Genomic DNA, 20285 nt, shown 5'->3' on the forward strand with positions numbered 1-20285 from the left:
GGTGGGAAAGATGATGCTTTGCTAATGGCAACAGACAGGAGCTACACAAGTCTGTACACTTCCTCTTGTGGATAACTGGGTGCAACAAGACCATCTCTATCACAAACTTTGTAACTGAGGCAACCTAGGAGATGAGGTTGCTGAACCTATAAAAATCCTCATTTATTCAAATTCATCATCATAAGAAATTGAACATGGCACTAATCAGAATGTATACACAAGAAAACACTTATCTTCTGTGCACATGAGTTTATGAGCTGAGACTACATTTGCTCCACAACCACGAAGCTGACAAAGGCAAACATTTGGCACTATGTAGGGCAAGGGAGATGACAGCCAGTGGTCTGAGGTCACGGTGAATGAGGACTGTCTAAGAAGACTGTGGTAGAGGACAACAACAGTGTAAGGGCAAAAGTCACAGAAGGAAACTCATGTAGCTACCATGCAGGAGTGATAGGCAGCAGGCTGTAGCTACCTGCAATGGGTTATGAAGTTCAAGCCAAAGCCTGCAAATCCTTGCACGCACAAGGCACAAGGATTCCCAAGGGGCTGGATAGACAATGGCGTGATGTTTGCTTTTAGAACCCCTAGGCTGGGTACACAGGAAGAGCCTGGACAGTGGCTGATTCTAGTAGAACTGATACAGGCTGACATTCATTCTCTCTGGTTTTTCCTAGTATCACATTCTTGTTCCTAATTATACTCAACTCTGTGCCACACAAAGAAAATACCCTTTCTCATAGTGTAGAAACCAGCCTTTTGCAGAATCCAAGCATAGGAAGTGAAACTCAGTACCCTATGAAACGTAGTGTTAACAGCCTAGGTCTTAGTAACAGACCACAGCAAATTGACTCAGTATTTAACATATAGAATCTTCCCTGTACGTATGTGCCTACCCAGTATCTGTAAGGTTATTAAGAATTTTATGTGGAACTGGGAAGCAGGTAACATTTTATTTACACAACATAATGACTCTTACTGCTGGGTGCAGCCGCCCTCTGGTGGAAATGGGCAGTGGTTTCAGGGCAGCCACAGCAGCAGGGCTGTAAGGTTCCTTAATGCTTCTAGAATCTTTCTATGGCTTGCTCTTCAGATCCACCAGTGATTCTGTCATCCATTGACACCTCATCACCAATAGCTTTCTCTTCCAAGAGTGAGTTTAGCTTTCTAAAACTGACCAAGTCAAGTAAATACATTGGTAAAAAAGATCTGGAGTGGTTAAGAGCAGGCACTCTGTAGGCAGACTGCCTGAGTCTGGATCCAGCTGTTACATTGACTCCCACCTTGACCTGTGGTGAGTTGCTGAGCTTCTGTGTTTCTTCATGGGCAAACAGAGAATCTAGTAAGAAGCCTTTCTACATGGCCACAGGATGGTTAAGGGTCATATGGAATGGTTCATTAACAGCCCCACAGAAAGTAGTGACTTTACAAAACTTTGTTTTATAGTATTAAAGCATTGTAACAACCAAACACAATTGACTGAGAGTGTCTGAAAAACTTTTCAAGGATGAATACCAACTAGTAGGAAATTCTGATTAAAAACAAAACTGTTGTTACTAAATAACTTTCAACTCGGCTGATTCACAGGCAGGGGACAGTTTTCCTTAAGGACAAGCAATTGTGCTCATCTTAGGTACAAGTGGGCCAAACTTGCTTCAGACATGTTTTATTTATTTAAAATATTTTAAATTGTTTTATCTGTATTTGTGTTTTGGCTGGATATATGTCTGTGTAGTACATGTCTGTCACGTACAAAGGTTGGAAGAGGGTGTCAGATCCCCTGGAACTAAAGGTACAGACAGTTGTGAGCTGCCATGTGGGTGTTGAGAATTGACTGCAGGTCCTCTGGAAGAACAGTCAATGCTCTTAACATCTGAAATGTTTCCTTAGCCCTTCAGATCTGTTTTGAATGGGCTGGTCACATACTACAAAGGTGAGTTGACTACCATTTTGACTATTTTGCTATATTTAAATCTTTATAAAGTGACAAATAATGCAAAGGATTGGTTATCCTTTAGTACAACTATCCACCACAGTTTGTTCAATAAGAAAAGTCATCCAGGGAGGCAGGGTTGTGTTTTCTGTTTACAACACAATCTTGTTTTGGGGATTTTAAAGGTTATTTTTGAAGAAGGGAATAAACACACTTTATTACTTGCATCTCAGCTCAGTTACTTAAAATGAGAAAATCTTACTATCTCTTTTTTTGTACTTAGGGATTATTGTCCAAAGGTTATTTAGTAATTTAGTGTAACTGACCTAAATTCCAGTAGAAAGTACTGGAATTCGTTCCTCCTGCTAATAAGTTCTATGAGAAGTTTTCTGGACATGCACCTGCTCAAACAGAAAAGGAAGTGGTAACACTTGATAGGCAGAATCTTTACATTAAATTGGAAATGTTAAGAACAAAAAGTTGAGGCATGAGGCACATCCCTAACCCATTCTCAGAGGCAGTGAGGCACATTCCAAGCCTATCCTTGGCATTTGACCCCCCCCCCCTGCACTTTGGAGAGTCTCCCCTAGCTCTACCAGGGTCACTGGCTTCCTCCTGACTTACCAACCACAGCTCCTCAGGTACTACGGTGACAAAACTCACCTCCCTTCCTTACATCCTTACAGGGCACCAGTTTGCTTGCAATGCATTGAAGGTTTCACAAAGAGAAGGGCAACATTTATTCATTCAACAACACATTAAGTGCCTGAGAGGACCAGACACTCTACTAGTCAGGACATACAGCATGTAAGTAGCAAACACAAAATTGCAGGACATCAGCTAATGGTATCTCGTTTGTCACTCAATGAGTGGCAGTGTTCAATGCTTTATTAAATGTGTATTAGGGAGCGAACCACAGTTGATGATATATAAACAATGAAGCCAGGAATGCCAGATTGTTTTCAGCAGAGCTTTTGGCTGACTGCAGCTGGTGATGTTCTCAGACAGCTGAGGCAGCTCTCAGTAGTGCACCTGAGGCCTGGTGGTGTGACTCAGCCGCAAAGTCATTTCCGACTCTGCGAATTAGGCTTTTGTCTGCTAACTAAATGAATCAAATAAACAAATCATGAATCCAAATATTTCACAGCATGGGAATAGCCTTGACTTCTCCATCAGTGACAGGAAGAAGTTTCTGGAAGGTAGGTCTAGAGAGGCAACTGATGCAGAGCACAGGTTAGCCCTGAACGGCACTGGTGTCAACACCGCCGCTGTGGCCCAACAGCTGCCTGGAGCAGAGTGGCAAAGGGCAGGCTGGCAGGCATGCAGGGCTACTTCTTCATCTCCAGGATGGCACTTCCAGGTCCACGGTTCTTAGCACTGCAGATGTTACAGTATTGTGCAGGAGCGTTCTGAAAAGAAATAAAAAGCAAGGGTTAAAACACTGTCTTCTCTCACATCCAGAACCACGATTATAGAGAGCATCATTCAGGGGGTGGAGGGCTTCGAAGCGGTTGATTATCATCCCTTGCTCCAGAGAAGACTTTTTAGCTCGGACGAGACTCATTCTACTGTTACTCTGCAACTCAAAGGTCACCAGAGAGCTAGGGAGATAGCTCAGTTGGTAAAGAGCAAGAACAGGGACTTGAGTTCAAGCCCTAGAACCTATGTTAAAACCCAAACTTGCTGTGCTTATAACCTAGTGCTGGCACACGTGGACAAGTGGGTCCCTGGGCTCACTGGTCAGCCAGCCAGGACAACTTGGTGAGAGACCCTGCTACAAAGAGGATAGCTCCTGGGAAATGACATCCGAGGTAGTACATGAGTGTACAAAACTCTACATGAATGTACAAACCCATGCCATGTACTTGCACACACAAATGCAAAATAAAAGGACACCACTGCAGAACCAGCCTTGGGTAGCTTGGGGTAACAGCACCATGCCATACAAAGCAGGTTGAGAAAACTTTATTAGTTTGAAAGTGTTTTCCACTACTCAGGCCACAGCCCAGTAGTCATCAAGTCACTAGATGAATTCACTCCAATGAGTATACTTTTATGTTAGCTACAGTATACTGCATACTTCATCTGGAAAGTAAACAATGTACCTATATGACAGAAAAAGGAAAGCCAACCCAAGAGGATGCCAGGACCCCTTTCAGATACCAGAATCCACAACTGCTTCTGTTCTGGGGAGGTTTTTAAATTTTTTCCCCCTCAACTTGACACAAGTTATAGTCACCAAAGAAGATGGAACCTCAGTGGAGTTCTGTCTCTATTACACTGGCCTGCAGACAAGTCTGTGGGGCATTTTCTTCATTAATCATTGATGTGGGAGGGTTAAGCCCTGCAGACAGTACTACCCCTAGGCAGGTGGTCCTAGGTTATATAAGAAAGCAGGCTGACCAAGAAAGTATCCATGTTCTTCCATGGTCTCTGCTTTAGTTATTGCCTCTACATTACTGCTTTGGTGCCTCTACGTTCCTGCCTTGGCATCTCTCCATGATGGACTATAATTTGTAAGCAAATAAACCCTTTCCTGACCAACAAGGGTTTTGTTAGTGTTTTATGAAAGTAGCAGAAAAGAAATAGAGCACCTTTACATACAAAGGCACATAACCTATGCACATTCCCCACATATTTAAAACATCTCCAATTACTTACAATACTGAACACAGTGTAATGCTGTATAAACAGTTATATGTTTTGTTTAAGGAATAAATACAAGTAGGGAAAAATCTACACATTTAGTACAATGTAGCCTTTCTCCAATATTGCTGATGCAAGGTTGGTTCAATCCATGGATGTAGAACCCATGGATTCAGTAGAAGGTACAGGACCAATTGTCTTGTGTACTAGAATTAAGAAAGCCAGAGCTGTAAGGATGACGGATTCTAGTTGTGATTACTCTGATTTGATCTGTTTCTTTTCAGCTGACAGGTGTTGGGCTGACAACTTACCATGCTTGACATGGGTAGGCACTCCTTGTGGAACATGTGTCGACAATGGAAGACCACCACACTGAAGGGCTTAGCTGCATCTGCAAGAGGTTGGGAACAGAAGGAGAAGAATTCAGTGCAATATTGATTTCCAAAGTGGCTGTACAAGTTCCCCTTGCTCTACATCCTCTCCAACATAAGCTGTCTTCAGTATTTTTGATCTTAGCCATTCTGAAGGGTGTAAGATGGTATCTCAGAGTTGTTTTAATTTGCATTTCCCCGATAACTAAGGATGTTGAGCAATTCCTTAAATGTCTTTCAGCCATTTGAGCTGCTTCTGTTGAGAATTCTGTTTATCTCTATAGCCCATTTTTTAATTGGACTGTTGGGTATTTTAACATCTAATTTCTTGAGTTCTTTATATATTCTGGATATCAGCCCTCTGTCAGATATGGGGTTGGTGAAGATCTTTTCCCATTCTGAGAGAGGTCCCCAGAAATCCACAAAGATATCTCCACTATAGACTACTGGCAATGGTCGAAAGAGTGCCTGAGCTGACCTACTCTGGTGATCGGATGACTGAACACCCTGTCATGATAGAACTCTTATCCAGTGACTGATGGAAGCAGATGCAGAGATTCATGGCCAAGCCCCAGGTGGAGCTCTAGGAGTCCAATCGGTGAGAGAGAGGAGGGATTATATGAACAAGAGATATTGAGACCACGACTGGAAAACAGCACAGAGACAAATAGCCAAACTAGAGTAAACACATGAACTGTGAGCCAATATCTGAGGAGCCCATGGAACTGCACCAGGCCCTCTGGATAAGTGAGACAGTTGATTAGCCTGAACTGTTTAGGAGGCCCCCAGGTAGTGGAACCGGGACCTGTCCTTGGTGCATGAGCTGGGTTTTTGGAACCTAGGGCCTATGCTGAGACACTTTGCTCAGCCTTGGTGTAGGGAGGAGGGGACTGGACCTGCCTCAACTCAATCTACCAGGCTGGGCTGACTCCCCAGGGGAGACCTTGCCTTGAAGGAGGTGGGAATGGGGGGTGGACTGGGGGGAAGGTTGGGGATGGGAGGAGGGAGAACAGGGTAATCTGTGGCTGATATGTAAAATTAAATTAATCATAAAATGAAAATATTTTTAAAAAAGAATTCAGTGCAATAAACAGACCAGGAAATGGTTCAGCCAGCCTTGAATGGGTTTCCCACCAACAGGCTGCGTTTGAGGCGGCTTCCTTACAAAAGCATCGTGAGGAGTGAGGAGCCCTTGTTAGGAACTACAGTTTATAGGTTACTTGCTTGGCCTCAGTGCCAGTTAACAAAATGATCAGTACAGGACAATTTCACAGCAAATATGGTGATGTTTATTTGAAAAACTAGAATATATGTGCCCCTGTGTGTGTCCTGACCACAATTCCAACTGCCACATACTGAAATCAAGTGTATAGCTTGATAAAATGTTTCAGTTCACCTTACCTTTGCCAAGACCTCTCACTGAGGCCTGAGACTGAACTGGGTCAGGACCCCAGGCGCTCTGTATTTTACTACACTTCTGTCTGGTTTGGTCCTCTCATCTGCTTCTGTCGTGTGGCCAGATTAGTTCTGATAAGACCTAGTGCCCTCCACAGGAGAAACTGAGGATGTAACTTTACAGAAGCACCCATGGCCCTTTTCCACTGAAATGCCACCTAAAGCACCACGGTTTACAGAAAGCACTTAAAACCCAGATCTGCTCCCTCAGGAACCACGATTGTGTGAAATGATTCCTGTGCTCTTGTGCTATGGAATACTTCCTAATACCAGGTAACTGAGCGGTGAGAGCTCTGTGATTTTCCATGCTGAATTTGTATATAAAAGTATCCTCGCAACTATGTTTTGACTTCTACTTTCCAACTGTGAGTTTCCTTTTCTCATGCTGGAATGATCCTTTAATGAACATTTTCTTATGTATGAAGATCTACCAAGAAACAGGGACTGCTGTGGATATCACTCTATATAAATAAAACACTGATAGCCAGTGACCAGGCAGGAAGTATAGGCAGGGCAAAGAGAGAGGAGAATTAGGGAAATAGGAAGAAGGAGGAGGGACACTGCAGCCACGGCCAGGAGAAGCAGCATGTAAAGACGCCGGTAAGCCACCAGCCACGTGGCAAGGTATAGATTTATAAAAATGGGTTAATTTAAGATAAAAGAACAGTTAGCAAGAAGCCTGCCACGGCCATACAGTTTATAAGTGATATAAGAGTCTGAGTGATTATTTTATAAGTGGATTGTGGGACTGCGGGGCTTGGTGGAAGCTGGAGAGAAGCCCTCCAGCAACAAGGGACAGGAACATCTACTTTTCAGTGAGTCGGTCAAATTTGATGCTGAATACTGTTTCCACCAAGGTGGGCGATGGTCTGGGTGTCTAGAACTCCAGTGAAGATGCAGCCACTCATCGACTGCTTCCCAGGTACCCAGGAGGGTGTTTTTTTCCCCATAGAACTGAAAATGTAGACAGTTAGGTTTTTACTTGGCTTTTCTTTTCTTTTGAAGAATCTCAAAGCAGGGGCCCTAGCCAGATCCAGCAGCATCACCTTATTGGAAGTACTGGCATTCAGGCCCACCCACACTCCCTGGAACTCAGTCCTGTGGCATGGTCAGCACTGTGGGTTCCTGCAAAAACCCCAGATGCTGACACCCCCCTGCTCTGCTGTCGGAAGCATCAGCACTCACAGAAGCAGCGAAGGGGCTGAAATCCTTCCTCAACTGTAAAGTCACATAATTTTACAGGCACTATAAATAGCTAATTTCAAAAGCTTAATCCCACCGTCATGAACAGGTTTGGGAAATCATTTCCCCTGTAAGCATCTTACCTGTTGGGAGGATGGGAGAGAGGCACGATTCACAGATATTCTCTTCTGTAAGAAAACACACACACACTGCAGGTTAAACACATTTCTGTTTGCTTGGCCTCTCTGGAAAACATGGTACATGGTTCTGAAGGTTCTTTCAGCTTTACCCACCATCGACGAGAACACCTTTCATTTGGGATCGGTGCATCTTCTTCAGTAATGACAAAGAGTCAGCTACGAGGATTTTCTTGCAGCCTTCCCGAAGCAGAATCTAATGTACATGGTTAAAAAGGAAAGATCATTAAAAAACTTAAGTATCAGGAGTGTCTAACTGAGGAATCAGAAGATGTCACAGGCACTTATGGTTCTCTTGCCTGACAAACATTGTCAAGTGAGCGAGGCATTATTCTTGGCAATTTATTTGTTTTTATAACCACACTGTGGTATCAGTAAAATCAAGTATAAATCCCAAAGCCCTGAAAAGACCGTGAACTAAAATTCTACTGTTATCTCACAGGCTTTCCACTTTGCATGGGGTTGTTTCCTGGCATTTTGGTTCTTGAGTGACTCATGGAGTCTAACCTTCAGATCTTTGCACAGGATGGAAAACTTGCCCATCTATCCTCTGACAAATGCACTGGGTCGGTCATGAGCGAGGCAGCAGGTGTAGATGAGAAGTGTGCAGAGAAGCCTGTGACTTCCTGTGCTTGTGGGTCACTGTAAGTGCTCTGGTGCCCCTTGGCCTTCTTCACAGAGACATCACTCCCAGCTCTAAACCTAGACGTGTGCTTTTCTTCCACAAGTGTAAATTCACACCACTGGGAATGGGAGTGCGGGCAAGCAACCACAGTCCTTCATGGCAACCACACACAATGGCAAAGTACCAGAACACCAGCTCTGGGTGAATCTAGCTAGAGGCTGCCCCCAGTTACATGATGGGGCACATTCAGGACTGATGATTACAGTTCTGTCCCTATGGCTTCAAGTGTTTTGTTGTGACAATCAAGACTGCAAGGTTTTAATATTCTTGTGTTCACTTTCATACAACTTGTGGAGGGCCTCTCCTCCTTTTTCATTGTTTTTATGAAAACGTATCTCACTATACAGGAATCCTCCTGACCCAACCGCCCAAATGCTAGGTTTTAGGTGTGTACCACACTGCTTACATTTAACTTCCCTGTAGTGGGTAGCCATTCCAGCTTTGGTCTGGAAGTTCCAACCCCCATTGAGGCTTCGGTAACTATCATGCCTACAAGGCGGGGCCAAGAGAGGGCCCTGAAGACCCGAGACCGGGATGGGCCGCACTCTCTGTTCCTGAACCCTGGACGGTGGAGGTGGACTGAGCAGAGCTCCAGAGAACACCGCTGGATTGCAATACACCTTCCCCAGACCCTGTGACTTACCTATTCTTTCATTTGTAAGTTGCGCCACTAAAAAACTTTCCTTTTAACTGCGTGGAGTGGCCTTAATAATCCCACCAATACTGTCCAGGAACAGAGAGCAGGGCCGTCCTGGTCTCGGGTCTTCAGGGCCCTCCCTCGGCCCCACCTTGTAGGCGTAATAGTTGCCCAAGCCTCAATGGGGGTTGGAACTTCCAGACCAAAACTGGAATGGCTACCCAGTACACTTCCCTGTCAGATTCTATTAGAAACATAATATTTTTTTGTTTTTATTAAAAAGTTACATTTTTTAAAGAGAAATCATATAGCATACAGGAAAAAGAAAAACAAAACACCAAGAAAGTTATCTACATAATATTGATGCTGGCAAACTTTCTGAAAATTGTTTAGCAATTCTGTGAGGCTGCTGGCCTCAGCTTCAGCACCTCTGGTGTAGGGCTCAGGAAGCACAGTGACACACTCACTTGAGGGCCCAGCCCAAGGAATCAGCATAGCCATAGGTCACAGAGAAGACAGCAAAGCCTAAGGCTTAAGGACTCTTCCCCCAGGACTGCATTTTCTAAGCAGCCTGCTCACACAAAGTATCTGCTAGGCACATATAGAACCCATGAGGAGGAAAACTAAAGTGGTGCTTTCTGCCCAATCAAAACCCAAAGCTCTAAACCAGAAAAATATGAAACGATTCTAATGTCACTGACATGGTGCTCGTAAGGCAGTTATCAGAAAATGAGAGTCCACTGACAACATCAGTCTTTTTGAGTCAACATCTGCAATAGTTTCAGGCCACCAGGGGAGGCCAGCGAAGGAAGACAAACAGCACACTGCTGTGCGAGCATCCTCCTTCCTGTGCTGGTTTCCCTCTGATGTCATTTTCGGAAATGAAAATCAGTTTGAACTGCTGAACAGAGGAAAGAGAAGAGGTAAGACATGTATGGAGCTGACACAGAAATGGACTTCATTAAGGAAAAGGGCATTGCGACCACACGAGCTATGATGGAAACACTAGTAGAATGGACAATTCATTATATTAGGGACAATGACATGAATGGAGTCTCAAGGGGAAGAAGAGGTTTCCCTTTAATGCATGAGACGGGGTTGGGGACAGAGGAAAGCCATGAAAAATCCCCAAACAAGGAAAAACATCTGACTCTTGTTGCCATTCAGGATGTGGTGGAAGTTCTCCACCACATGATTTAGTCTGGACTGGCCTACTTGACAGGAACATGAAGGAGCCAGGTACCAGGACAGGACAAGTCAAGTAGGAGCTGTAAAGTCATAGCACAGTAGACCTAACTGTTCCAGGGAGAGCTTTCAGGCAGTAGGATCTGGCTTCTCAGAGTGACTATTGTATTAAAGGGACAGGCCTATGATCTAACTGAAACAGCTTTGTCCTAATGAAACCCCACAACCTGGAGACTAGGGACACACTGTTATCAACCTTGCTTAGTGATGCTTCGAGTTCTAAAAACTCCATCAAGACAGACTACTGCCTTCTCTCAACTTCATACCACTAGTTTCTATCTCAAAAATACTTAATGATATTTCTCAGAAGGAACCATATTACCTTTTCAGAATTTCTTCTTCTGAATGGAAGGTCCTTCTATTTTTCCCAGGTTATCCACACCTAAGAACCAATTTCTTCCCTCATTCTTTTAACCATTCTTGCTCCTCTCCACTTCCCCTTCATCATTTGTTTCAAAGAAACAAGCTGTGACTGTACAATCAATGGTCCATCCATATTCTATGTCAAAGTTAAGTGAGAATATACTTAAGGTGCTGACAACCAACATGAGACCTTAGGTTTGCTCCATATTTTTTTTTCTCAATTCTCTATAGCACATCTCCATGGATAATAATCCCAAGTAAAAGGAAAACTGCAGTCTCACAAAGCAATCAAGAATCACACATCAGAGAAGTCACTATGGTTCCTTAGAAACAGCTGCTCTGGGGAATGTGCCAGAAAAACTGCCAAGTTTCTGCAGTTTTAGTTGAAAAGGCTCTGAACACTGGGATTTTGCTGGCTTTGCCTTCTTCACTTTACAGGTGCTTGTCCTTAGGATGTAAATGGCTGCCAGCTAGCTGGCTTCCAAACCCCACGAATTTCCTCACTTCCAGCCTCGTCTTTAGGTCACTGGTGTCATGGGACATCAATTCTACTTGGAATGCTCTGCTCTTGTTGGATTATTGCCGAAGATGACTAAGTGTAGAGAGAAAAAAAATGGGAAAGCTAAACGTGAAGGTCTACTCTTCAGTTTAAAAAGACGTTAAAATCATGACTGTACTTAACACAAGGTACAGATGAGCTGAAGGGATCCAGGAAGCGATGGCTGGCGGGCCCAGGCCAACTGTGCCACTTCAATGTGGCAGTAAGATCAAACTGAACTACTCTGTAAAGGAAAAAATCCATTTGGTCTCAAAAGCTTCTTTCAAGTTTAAAGACCATCTCAGGAAAAACAAAGGGAGGTTAGATAATATGAGTGAAAAAGAAATTTGTGCCCTCCTCCCAAAAAGGGGCAAGAAAGAAAGAAGTTGTTGATTTCTTTAAACTGACTGTGCCTTCAATTTTAAGTAGCAAGTGTAAATACAGGAAAACATGTTTGTGGTCCTGGAGATGACTAGAGTGCGTCTGGGAAAAGAGGCCTCAGGTGTCAAATGACTCAGTGCACATCACATGATGACCTGGACAGGCTCAGGCCTCTGCTCTCAACAAGGACTCAGTCCCCACATCTGCCTCCTCAGGAACAAGTTCTAACAGGCTTGCTGTCTTCCTCCAGAGCTGTTACCATAGCGAAGCCAGAAAGTGGTCCTAACTGGCAGATGTTTATGGATTACCTGTTAGAGCTAATGCAGTCCTAGATGAAAATGGCATGGCACTCCCTTTCAGGGCCTGAGTTTAAAATTCACTGTCTTCACATGCCAGCAAGTCATTAACCTTTTGGAGCCTCAGTCTGAGCTATTACTCTGAGCAATAGGGTTAATGCTAGAGTACTGTTATTGACCTAAAACTTCTGTCAAATAAGAATGACGAAAACAAAGTGATTAGTAACAAAAGTGCTGATTTCCATTTCCCTAACGTCACCTGGATCTGAGGCAGTGAACATGCTCAACTCTGCTAAATTTCAGCTGAAGAGAGCTGGGGTGTTCGAAAGTATGAAATGGTATCATCAGAGGAGTTCAAGTTTCCTCACAGCTACTTCCCTCTCATTTCAATCAACAGCTGACCAGCACATTTCAGTGTCCACATTACCATACTGTAAGCCTCCTCTATGTGGGGATATATTGTGTACCCTAATAAACTTATCTGGGGATCAGAGGACAGAGTCAGCCACTAGATTAGACACAGAGGCCCGACAGTGGTGGCACACACCCTTAATCCTATCACTTGGGAGGCAGAGATCCATCTGGATCTCTGTGAGTTCAAGGCCACACTAGGAACAGAGTCAGGCAGTGGTGGCACAACGTCTTCAATCCCAGCACTTGAGATCTCATGCCTTTGCTTGGGAAGCACACATGCCTTTAATCCCAGGAAGTGACATGGCTGGGTGTTGAATGGTGTATAAGGCGTGAGGAGACAGGAACTAAGCAGCAGTTCAACTCAGGGGTGAGGACTCAGAGACTTTCAGTCTGAGGATTCCTGGAATCAGGATGAGCTGAGGAGTTGGCAAGATAAGGCTGGCTGTGGCTTGTTCTGCTTCATTGATCTTTTAGCTTTCACCCCAATATCTGGCTCTGGGCTTTTTTCATTTTATAAATAAGACCTATTAAGATTTGTGTTAGACCTCTATATCCTCAATGCATTGTCTATTTAAAAAGGGCACTGAGAAAGTGTATGGCAGCACACCTGTGACACAGGACTCTGGACCTTTATGTCTGAAGGGTCTTCATATATACTAGGGTCACTGTCCTACCTTATACATAGGATTCTTGAAAACTCATGGGTCTGTAACACTCCCCTCAAATTTGGGAGATTTATGGGGGGGGGTTGTACTCTTTTATTATAAATGAGAACATGAATTATAGTTTTATGAAACAAAAAATGAAGATCAATACAATGAAATAAAAGTATGTCTGTGAAAACCTTCTGGGAACTGCCCATGGCTCCACAGAGGCCTGGGATATTTTTATGATGATCTCAATAGGTTGCATAAATGAAGAAGATAAGCAACTGGCCACTAATAAAATGAGCAGCTCTTCCCAAGGAAAAGGAGGGAGGGGAGGAAGGAAAGAGGGAGGGAGGAAGGGAGAGAGAGAGAGAGATAAAGCCTTCTACAAAGAAGAGGAAGCACTCTTTGGAACTCTGCAGCTGTTCTTGGCATCTTCCACCAGAGCCTCTGAGCTCCAGTGAGGCAGCATTGGTGCCATAGTTTGATAGTTTCTGCGGGTCTGCCGTCCCTGCTCCTTCCTCTTCCTCCGAGCAGCTGTTCTACCCAGGGACTGATGGAAAGCAATGGCTCTCTGGACCCACTGTTAAAAAAATTCTGGGTCTCCTTAAATCACTACCTAACTGCATATTTACATAGCATAAAGAAAGCTCTCTATGCATTTATAATTAAGAGGACAAGATACTGATTTACCAGCTGTTTTAGAGGATCATTTTTATGTTAAATGTTCATTTTACATCTAACACTTTGTATTTTCAGCTGGCTCAGAACCATGCAAATGTGTTCCTAGAAAGTGGATGATAGTGAGACTACAGCAATGTGTGTGAGCTTCAAGAGGAGAACACAGGGAGGGGGTCTGCCACGTGCTTTTGTTGGTATCACAGGGGGCTGGTAAAGGAGGCATGGTTTCACCCCAGAGGCCCAGCTCCAAGCACTAGTTTAAGAATCCACCATCACATAGAGGTGTCATAGGTCTAAAAACACTTTTCCTACATTTAGATTTGAGGCCTCAAGCATATTCTGCTCCTCAGGAAGCAGGGCCCACCAAAGTGCAGGATCCTGTCAGTCTTACTCACAGGGCATTAGAAGGCTGACTATTGCCACCATTTCCCTCGAAGCCCACTTACAAGCCTGAGATGGCAGCCTCCTTGTCTGGATCGCTGTTGTTCATTCCCAGAGAACTCTGTTCCCTGCTTCTCCCTATTAGCTGGTTCCTAGATTCTTACTCTTTTTCACTTTTTCTTTCTCCCTCAAATAATCTCTCCAGGGTCATCTGAAAACCTCCAAGGCCGTTGGCCATAAGCACCAGCATTAAGATTAGACTCTACAGAACAGGCCCTCAGTCTCTTTGCTTCAACCTAACACACACTTCTTCACAAACCCCATACCATACATAGTGCTCTAGAGTGAAGGTTCTGGATGTCCACCTCCAACTGCAGAAAAAAAAACCTCCTTTCATGCTGTTCCTTCCAGTCATACTATAGCTCTCCGAGGACCACAAGGATGCTGGGATTTCCCTTGTAGTTCCCCTTGCCTGCACCAGCCAGGTCTCAGTCCATTTGGTTGATTCATAAGGCCCTGCCTTCTTAATTTCTCACTAAATTCTACTCTGACCACTTTTATCCCCACCCCACTTTTGAACACCTTCACTACAACTATGGAAATGTTAGAGTAACAGAATCACACTCCAAGGCAACAACCGTTGTCCCTCCTGGTCTCCACTCCTGCACATTGTCGCACTGATTCTTGGTGCCATCACCCTGAGTTCGGGAGGCAGTCCTCTGCTTTGCCCCCTCACAGTGACCAGTGATCTGACACATCTGTGTTAATATGTTCTTCTTACAACCTGAAAAATGTACACTGTTTCCAGGAAAGCAAGTTCATCTATTACGACAAAACCATTTTCAAATGAGTGTAGAAAAGACAGCCTGCATTTTAAAAGTAGATGCATTTTAAGCAGTTGAGTCCTAAGAAAGCTACCAGGATTCTGAAATATATTCATTGTTCAACCTTTCAAAGAGAAAGGTTAGGATGCTTAGTAACTAGTGTATTAATTATTTACATGAAAATAATGGGTTCCATTTTTCTTAACACAATTTTTGAACTAAAGGGCAAATAAAGTAGCATCGTTGCAGCAGCCAGACAGAGGCTCATTAGGTCCTGTGTTTAAGCACGTTTCAGACAATGGAGTCCTTCAATGGCTTCAAGGAAAATTACTGGAGTGTTTAAAGATATATCTTATTCTCCCAAATTGCACACAGTATTTATTTTCTCAGAAAACATTTTGTGGCCTGTTGAAGTAGTCTTTGTAAGTATTCTCATGCCCTCCTCAATGCTATGCTGTATTTACCACACAAGTGGAAAAAAAAAAATCTTCTCAAGAGAAAATCTGGAGGCGATTGAGGAATCAAACAGCTTCCTTAGCTGAGATGGTTTCAGTTTCTCTATCTGAACAGGTTTCCAACATCGAATTGCAAAGTCTGGCAGACATCTAAGTGGTTTAGAAATACTTATCTAGAAATGGATGAACCTGCTCATACTTACCTGCAAGTTATAATCTTGCAGAATTTTAACCAAGGAATCTCTCAAATTGGGAATCTCCATTCCTTCCTTGATACGGTGAATTAGTAGGATTGGGTCCACGTGTGTGCCGATGTTGTTTAGCAAGCCAGTAATAAATGCTACAAAACACCATGTAAAAATAAACATGAGCCACTTGGGAGTCAGAGGCAGGCAGATCTCTGTGACCAGGCCAGCCTAGTCTACAAAGCAAGTTCTTGACAGCCAGGCCTGTTACACAGAGAAACCCTAAAACAAAACCAAAAACCAAAAACGCACGCGCGCGCGCACACACACACACACACACACACACACACACACACACACACACGCAAAACAACAACAAACCCTAACCAAACAAACAAACAAAAACCTACATGAGCAATATTAGAATGCACTTTATTTGTTCACATCAACTTCAATCAAAAGTAACAACTTATTTCCTTCAAGGTAAATGTTAAAAATGTGACTTTCTAAACTCTCAAGGACCTATCCTCTTTAAATTTAAATTACACTCTTAAGGACTAATTTCCCCTAAGTCAGTGTTTCTCAACTTGTGGTTCTTGGCCCCGTTGGGGGTCACATATCAGATATTCCGTATATCAGATATTTACATTATGATTCATAGTAGCAAAATTACAGTTATGAAGTAGAAACAAAAATAATTTTATGGTTGGGGGGTCACCACAACATGAGGAACTGTATTAAAGGGTCACAGCATTAGGAAGGTTGAGAACCACTGGTCTAAGATCTAAAAGAGAAACTAAGAACATTTTAAGAAAAGTTAAATGATTACCTTTATTCACACCTTTAAAATCATTTTTATTGTCAAAGTGCAACACCAAGAACTTCTGATCACTCAGCTATTCTATACTTTAATATTTTTCAAGGTGAGCATATACTGTGTTTTCCTTTTACAAAAAGGGTAAGTAGGTATTTAATTTATCCAGGGTCATGAAGCTCATAAGTAATGAACTCAAATTCCAACCACGTTAGATTCCTTGTAGTTTCAGGAGAGAAAGTCCTCAAGGTCCATTTTGACTGTAAGCTACTTACATGAGAATAAAGCCCCCTAACTTACAGCAACAACAAAACCAACAACCACCAACCACATCACAAAGCAGTAGGGAGATGAGAGAGCCTGTGCACATGGCCGAGCTAAGCAGTAACATTTAAGAACTCCCAGTGCTGTGTTAATAAAATGAGGCTGGAAAGGGCACTACTACAACTCAAAAACCTCACCCATGGCTACCGTCCAGTAAGTAACATGCTTTTATACATAGTCTGGAAAGGGCTCTGAGATTTCACACTCTCTGTATACAAACTCAAACCCAAACCAAGCCAAACCAAGCCACAAGGCGTTTATCAGTGGAGCTGCAGAAGGGATGGTAAACTGTGTAACCAACCACCTGCTCTTCCTCACCCTCAGGCTTGCAGAGTCAGGTTCTGGCCTTCCTGCACAGGAAGGGTAAGAATCCCCAGAACTTTCACTGCTGGATTCATTGTGGATGCTTTACCATCAAAACTTTATTATATTCATCTATCGATTTATTCACTTATATTGATTTATACTTCGTGTGTGTGTGTGTGTGTGTGTGTGTGTATAAGTAAGAAAGAGAGAGAGAAAGAGAGGGAGGGAGGGAGGGAGGCTGATCCACATGCACTGGGTGCACGTGTGCGGAGGTTAGAGGACAACTGAAGGGAACACTTTCCTTCCACCCTGTGGGACTTAGGGATTAAACTTCTCCACCAACCCACTTGGCCATCATTTTAGCCCAATGGACCCTGAGATAATTCTTCCTCGCACAATGGGCTATAATATATACTGACAAAAAGCCTTACAACCAAATGGCCTCTCTGCTTACGTGGTTTGTCGATGGAATATAGAATCAGGTCTTCCCAGAGCTCTCCATCATCTTGCTCCTTGGCAAACTCAATTGCTTTATCAACATCATGTAATTCCTCCATAATCATCTTGAGGGCACTCCGACTGTTTCCCATTCGGCCTAGATGAGGTAAGGAAGTATGGAATACTTTATTCATTTAAAAAAGGAAATAGTATAGTTCTTAGTTGGTTTATAAAGCCTGAAAGAAAAGACTAAAACTGACTTTCTTACAGGACACTAGCATTTTCTGTCTCTGACAGCCAAATAAATACTTCCTATTTATTCAGTGCTCATGTTGTGTGGAATGTTCACTGGATGATGTTATGTGAATGACATCATTTCATCTCACTATGGTGCTAGGAGAGATGCTTTACCGAAGTCCCTACTTTATTTTTTTAATTTTTATTTAATTTTATTATTTAACTTTATGTGCATGGGTGTCTTGGTTGCATGTATGTATGTGTACCATGTGCATACCTAGTGCCCATGGAGACCAGAAGAGGGCACTGTATCCCCTAGAACCAGAGTTTCGAAATTGAAGTGATCTATCATGTGCCATGTGATAGCTAGGTTTTGAGCCTGGAACCTCTGGAAGAACAGCAAATGCTCTTAACTGCTAACTCATCTCTCTAGCCTAACATACTGATTATTTACAACATTTCCTCCCCCACCCCCCGCCCCTTTTTTGAAACAGCCTCACTATGTAGCCTGAAATTCATTATGTAGACCAAGTTGACCTTGAACTCACAGAGATCTGCTTTCTTCTGCCACTTGTGTACTAGGGTTAAAGGCATGTGCCACCATGCCTGGACTTAATATTACGTACTACTTTTTTTTAATATAAGAGGAAATACAATATTTGTAACTTGGCAAGATTATGTAGCCACTGAACTGTACAGCTGGAGCTTGAGCTGGGTCTGTTGCATTCTGCCTTCCTTCTCACAGGCCTGCAATTTCTTTTGGATTTAAAATCTGACACAGTTAAGACTTTAAAAACTTGGAAAACATTCTGCCTTTTCTGCTCATTAATCTCTTGGCACTTCCTAGTTTTCCCAAGCTGTATTAGAGTTCATGTAGAAGGCCTTATGTAGTAGAGGGCCAACTGTCTGGCTGAGGCTTATTACATTGACCCTTGTCCTTTGTTCCATGCAAGAACCAGTAGAGGGTCATGAATTAAGTCATCTACTGTTCCCAAGGCAGTATGATAAAGATGAATTCAAATAGATACTTCCTGGAGGATCACAGTTGGAAGAAGTAAATTGATAACGTACTTGAAGTTGTGACGAGAAGCCCCAAACCATGCTCAAGCCTCAGATATTTCTCCTAAGGAAAGCAGATCCCATGATCGGACAGTTTTAGGGCTGATGCTGAACATCCATGAATTTGCTCCTCCATACATAAGATTTGGAGACTTGGGTTAATTTTCACCAAAGGCTGAAGGAGCCAATAACAGTGAGTGGTGTGTGGAAGAAAGCTGTGGTGTGAGAAACAGGGTAGGCGGGCAGGGAAAAGATGCCAGCGAGATCCTCACATCTGGTCTATGCTGTATGTCACCAGCACCTGCAAAGCTTCCTCATGAAATCCCCGGTACAAGCTGCATGGCGCTCATGCATTCTGGAAGAAGTCTAGGTTCCGGGGATAGATTGCACACAAGCTCTGCCATGTTTGGAGGTGGGCACCAGGGGAGACGGGAGCACTGATAGCTACAGTACACCATGAAGCTTTCCTCTTGCTCCAAAGCCCCATACGCTAATTATTAAGGGTATGAATTTTAAAAATAGGAATTGTTTCATATCAGTGTGTGGTGATATAAGCCAACTATAAGCTAAAGGGGGAAAAGACCCCAAATGCCAAAAAATGAAATCTGTTAGCCCATCTACAATTTTAATCTGTGTTATGAAATATGATACATTTTTGTTTGCTTTGTTGCCTTTTTTATTACAGATTTGCTATATGTTCTTTTAGAAGCATGGCTCCAGTAATTCTTCCTATGCTATTGTGCTCTGGACTCTCCTTTTCTACGTGTGTTACATTTTTATACACACTAGGCCTGAATGTCTGACACCTTGTTCTCAAATCTACGTCCATTCTTACACATATGATGCCAAATCCTCACCCCATTTGGAACTAAAATGAACAAATGCTACTTACTCAGAAGGTAAACTGTCTCTTCTACAAAGTTTCTTTGTTGACAGATCTCAAGAGCCTTTAATTAAAGCAGGGAAAAATGTTACTATGGACTACCAAACAGGCAAAGAATATTAAGAGAGCCACTTAAAACCACTTACAAACTTGGAAGAATTTTTCATTGTTTTCCTTTAAAAAAAATGAAACAAAACACAACACATCTCTGTGGCTCTTGGTTTTCATTCACCTTTCAGTCACTGGATCTAGGTAACTGAACTGAGAGCACACCAAGCCACAGAGCGTTCTATAGGCAGAAGCAGAGAACAATGCTGGAATGTGTTTCCCTCTCAAGCTTTCTCTCTTCTAGATGCTTGAGGTTTATACCATTGCTTCCACCCTCATCTATAGTCATTTGTATAAACTGCCTCCTCCCACAGTGTAAGGATGCACTGTGTACTGACAAGTCACAGTCACTAAAATCAAACAGCATATATTTACTGTGCTCTCCCTGCTGGATGCTGAAGGATCAGGTTGAACCAAGGGAGCAAAGATGAGGAGAATAGTAACATGTAATGACAACACTCTGGGAGACAAAGAAGCAGGAGAAGAGACAGCAAGTCTACCCCAGGCTCACGGGCACAAGAAGGATGACAAAGACATGGCCACATGTCTTTCCATGACTGGCACAGTGCAGAGGGAGGACCGTATGCATGGAGTTACAAC

The 20285-nt window shown here is 43.1% G+C and overlaps 1 protein-coding gene across 2 annotated transcripts in view; it reads right to left on the minus strand.

The window, feature by feature from the left end:
* Window positions 1–2642: 2642 nt before the first annotated feature.
* Vps41 (VPS41 subunit of HOPS complex) overlaps window positions 2643–20285 on the minus strand; it is a 157162-nt gene continuing 139519 nt past the window's right edge. For both annotated transcript variants that reach the window (XM_028860126.2, XM_037205920.1), the window contains exons 23-29: window positions 19587–19641; window positions 17415–17555; window positions 15535–15671; window positions 7881–7980; window positions 7731–7775; window positions 4891–4970; window positions 2643–3342 (exon numbers count right to left, since the gene is read on the minus strand). In XM_028860126.2, coding sequence (XP_028715959.1) covers window positions 3262–3342; window positions 4891–4970; window positions 7731–7775; window positions 7881–7980; window positions 15535–15671; window positions 17415–17555; window positions 19587–19641 — 639 coding nt within the window. In that variant the 3' untranslated portion in view covers window positions 2643–3261. The remainder of the gene's footprint in view (window positions 3343–4890; window positions 4971–7730; window positions 7776–7880; window positions 7981–15534; window positions 15672–17414; window positions 17556–19586; window positions 19642–20285) is intronic.

The sequence above is a fragment of the Peromyscus leucopus genome, chromosome 5 (genome assembly GCF_004664715.2).
Source record: "Peromyscus leucopus breed LL Stock chromosome 5, UCI_PerLeu_2.1, whole genome shotgun sequence".
In the NCBI taxonomy this organism is placed as follows: domain Eukaryota; kingdom Metazoa; phylum Chordata; class Mammalia; order Rodentia; family Cricetidae; genus Peromyscus; species Peromyscus leucopus.